This window comes from Apis dorsata, unplaced genomic scaffold (assembly GCF_000469605.1).
Source record: "Apis dorsata unplaced genomic scaffold, Apis dorsata 1.3 scaffold_156, whole genome shotgun sequence".
NCBI classification, from domain to species: domain Eukaryota; kingdom Metazoa; phylum Arthropoda; class Insecta; order Hymenoptera; family Apidae; genus Apis; species Apis dorsata.
The window spans coordinates 10,968-15,150 of record NW_006263446.1 but is presented as its reverse complement, the minus strand read 5'-3'; the positions used below and the strand labels follow the sequence as shown (position 1 = coordinate 15,150).

At 30.3% G+C, this 4,183-nt stretch overlaps 1 protein-coding gene across 1 annotated transcript in view; it reads right to left on the bottom strand.

The window, feature by feature from the left end:
• Positions 1 to 4,183, bottom strand: part of LOC102674958 — a 123,756-nt gene that overhangs the window by 109,686 nt on the left and 9,887 nt on the right. Inside the window, exon 2 of the mRNA XM_006613508.2 lies at positions 285 to 380. Within this exon, the coding sequence (XP_006613571.1) occupies positions 285 to 327 (43 nt within the window). The 5' untranslated portion in view covers positions 328 to 380. The remainder of the gene's footprint in view (positions 1 to 284; positions 381 to 4,183) is intronic.

Sequence of the window (4,183 nt, the reverse complement as noted above, 5' to 3'; positions counted from 1 at the left end):
AAAAAAAAAAAAAAAAAAAAAAAACTCCATCCAATTCGTATTAATAACCATCGAACTGAAAACAGTTCAACTCTACTGTTTTATAAATTTTCATTCGTTCAAATTTTTCATTTAAATGCATAAAAAGTCAGATCTAATTAATAATGTATTTTTTTCAGCAAAATAAAAAATAATCTCGAAATGTTCGAGGCACAGAGAAACCGTAATAACGAAGCGCGAAGTCGGTCGCAATAGTTGAAGCGTGCAACTGTACACCGTTCAATTAACATTAAACAAACACTCACCGTCGCTGCGCTGCGCGATACTCCTCTTGTCTCCCTTTCCCATATTTTCTTCTCCCTCTTTCCTCTAAGGTGAGAATCGCTTTCTTTCTCTCCCGCCTGAAATTCAATTGTAAAGTGCATTTGATTACTGCGTGTTTCTGCCTCCAACCTCCGCACAACAGACACACAAAAAGCCTTCGATAAAGCGCGCGGGAGACACACTTGTGTTTCGACACACATCGACTGTTTTCTGTTTTCTGCGTCTATGTGCGCTCGAATGCGGGGAGAATTGGGTTCAATTTGTCCCTGGATGAGGGAGAAGGAGGGGAGAATTTGTTGGGAATTGGCCGCCACGATGGTGCAGTGAATAAAAAATTTTTTTTCGAATTTACAGGGAGGTTTTGCAATGAATTAAAAATATGAACAAGCAAGTGTAATACGTATTGATTTTATGAATTTGAATTTTATTTTTCATATATTTTAAGGAATTCTGTTTTATAGATATGAATGAATTTGCGTGATTTTTGAAACCAATGTAAAAAAAAAAAAGAGATAAAGATAAAAGAAATTTGTATAAATATAAGCGAAAAGTATGTAAGTAAAAAGCGCGAGAAAAGGGATTGGAAATTTTATCGCGAAAATCCACTCGAAAAATAGAGGAAATCATGGCGTTGAAATCACTTTTTGATTCGTTCCGATATCTCAATCGGTTGCCGAGATATAAGCATTCAAAGTATTCATAGCGCTTGGTACAAAGATTATGAACGAATCTAGTGACTTTCATTTTTTCCTAGATAAATGCATACACGTCTTTTCAAGGACATTCGCGTCTGCCGCTTGTCTGGTAATTTAACACCAGGTTAGAGAGAAAGTGGTAGAAATGGAAATGGAACGAATTAAAAATTATCTTTTCTTTACACGACGATATCTCGGAAACCGGAAGTCATATCGAGACGAATGAAAAACCATTTTAAAAGGCAAGATTTCGCGCTTCTAACGATCTTTCGTTCATTGACTGGAAGTCGCTATGTTCGGAGTTATAGCGGTTCAAAGTTTTTCTAATTTTAATCGAACTTAAGACAAATGATTAAAAATTACTTTTCCTTCAAATGAAGATATCTCAAGAGCCGAAAGTCGTATCGGAACAAACGAAAATGTGTATTAAAGTGCAAAGTTTCGCGCTTGTAAAGATCTTTCATCCATTGACCGGAAATTACTATCTTCAGAATTATAGCGGTTCAAAGTTTTCCTAATTTTAATAGAGTTTTAAGATAAATTACGCGATAAGTATATTTATCTCTGGAAAGGTATTGCTTTTAGTGAACGCTATTAATGATCTCTTGAAGACTCTAAATTGATAAAAAGTTCATCTCAACTCCTTTCCCCGATTTAACCTTAATTAATAACGTATTAATTAATGAAAGAATTTATATCCGTGTATACATATTATATTTATTTCTATTTATTTATTGTAAACTTTGGATATTTAAAAAAAAAAACAAAAAAATACATGGAATAAAGTTAAAAATTGGGAAAAAGGAAACTATTTTTTTCTCGAGCTATTTTTACAAGTCTAAGAATTTATACAAGGATTCTTTCAGAAGTTTGAAGTTTCAAACTTCGAATCGAACTTTTTCGTGCAGGCACACGTATTATAATATACAATACAATGCACAATTTATTAATTGCTAAAGAAAAAGTTTTTTCTTCTAAAAAATAGCAGATAAATTTTTTTCATTTAAAAATACTAAGAAATAAATACAATTCTTAAAAACTTATTCTTCCTTACGTCTACATTATATCCTCTATTTTTCATCACGACAAAATTCTTTTATATACACAAATTTTAACATACCAGATCAAAAACACCCAAAAAAGCTAATTCCATTCTATTAGAGATCAAGTATATTCTATCGTTTCCACGACTCAACACAACAATTAAAATTAACCATACCTAAAAAAATCTTATCCCAATTTTTTTAATAATCAAAAAAATAATATTTTTCTTAATAATTCTCCAACTTTTTGCAACAAACGTAAAGCTCTTATTTTTAATTTCGTTTCCATTCAGATATATATATATCGGGAAAAGCGCGAAAATCGCGGAATTCGGACCGGAAATTGGCCAGGCTTGCACATTTTCGCGAGGAGCTCGCCAATGCTGCGATTGGAAATCGATATTGGTCGTGGCGCTTATACGTACACGTCATTATCAATCACCGACGCCGGAAATTATTAGCTACTACACGCTTGTAAATCGGAAAGTCCGAAAGATATTGACCGATGTTGCGACAACGTATCTCGATTGTTGCTGTGATTTTCATGTTGCGAGAATTGAATTCACGTTTTTCTTTCTTGTAAAATTTTCTCCCTTTATTATTATTAGAATATTTAAATTTCAAACAATTATAAATTTATGGAATTATGGATATTATAGTATTTCTGAATTTTTTGTTTAGTTTGAAATAGAATTATATTGAGATATCTTGTAAATATGAGATATTTATTTATTATCTCGCTTTTTCTAATTTGAATGATTTGTAAGAAAAAAAGAAGAGAGAGAGAGAGAGAGAGAGAAATTTTATTACAAAATATTTCAAGTTGCTTGTTTAAAAGTTTAAAAAATTGTTGAAAGAGGTATTTTTTAGTGATAGTATTTTTAGTATTGATAGATAAATTATTCTACCAAAGAGTAAAGTGTAAAAAATATAGAGTGTTTGAAAGTATCTTATTTGAAAATCAAAAGTTCAACTAGTTTCATAGTACTACTTCCTGTAACATATACTCAAATATCAAAACTTTCAAGATAAAACTTTTTGCATGAAAATCCTCCTCCTTATCGAAAGAAATCGACACAGAGAAGCTCCAAAATTTCTTATTCATTACTACTAAAAAAGTAGTCGAGAGCCTTTAAAAATTCTTAAAAATTTATATTAAAATCCTATAAAAAAAAAATATTGATTCAATTACAAAATACCATGTTACATTTTTAAGAATTTTGAAAAGAAAAATCCCCAATCATTTTTCCACACCAAAGATAATGAAATCTTCGAATAATAGAAATCATTTTTGAAAAAATTTATCCCACACGTTTGATTAATTTCGAGTCAATTTTTATTTTTAAAAAATATAAACAAAATATATTCATCCTCGAATTAGATATTTTAGTTTCGTTGTTGAGAGCAATCAATCTTTCAAGCATAAGTTTTAAATTGGCACTAGGAGAAGCGTTTTCATCAGTCAGCCATTCTCAATCAATTCCTATTTCAAGCACTTGGATTTCAATCAGTTTAGGGAGCAATTAGATTCCACTCAAAGAGTTTCCACGACGTGAAAGATCATTGTTAGAAGTTCCCGGATGTATTCTCGTGATTCTATACATGATGTTCTGTAATATTCTCATAACTCCTCAAGATCTTAAAATCTAATATTAAAAATCTGATTTTATCAGCCAAGATAGCAGATTTATGATATTCTGTCTATCATATACAAGTTTTGTAACATTTAGATAATGATTTTCGAGTTTTTCAATGATAAACACATAAAAAAATGGAGATTCAAAAGACCTAGCTACATAATAATTGTCTAATCATCTCTTAGAATATATTTATCAGTTTGGAAAACTATTCTCCATTATTGAGAAAAGAATGGCAAGCAATGGAGATTCAAAAGACCTAGCTACATAATAATTGTTTAATTATTTCTTAGAATATATTTATCAATTTGGAACACTATTCTCCATTACTGAAAAAAGAATTGGCAAACAATGAAGATTCAAAAGATTTACCTCCATGATAATTGTCTAATCATTTCTTAATATATTTATCAGTTTGGAACACTAGTTTCAAATTAGTTACTGAAAAAAGAATGGCAAACAATGAAAATCCAAAAGACTTCCATGATAATTGTTTAATCAACTT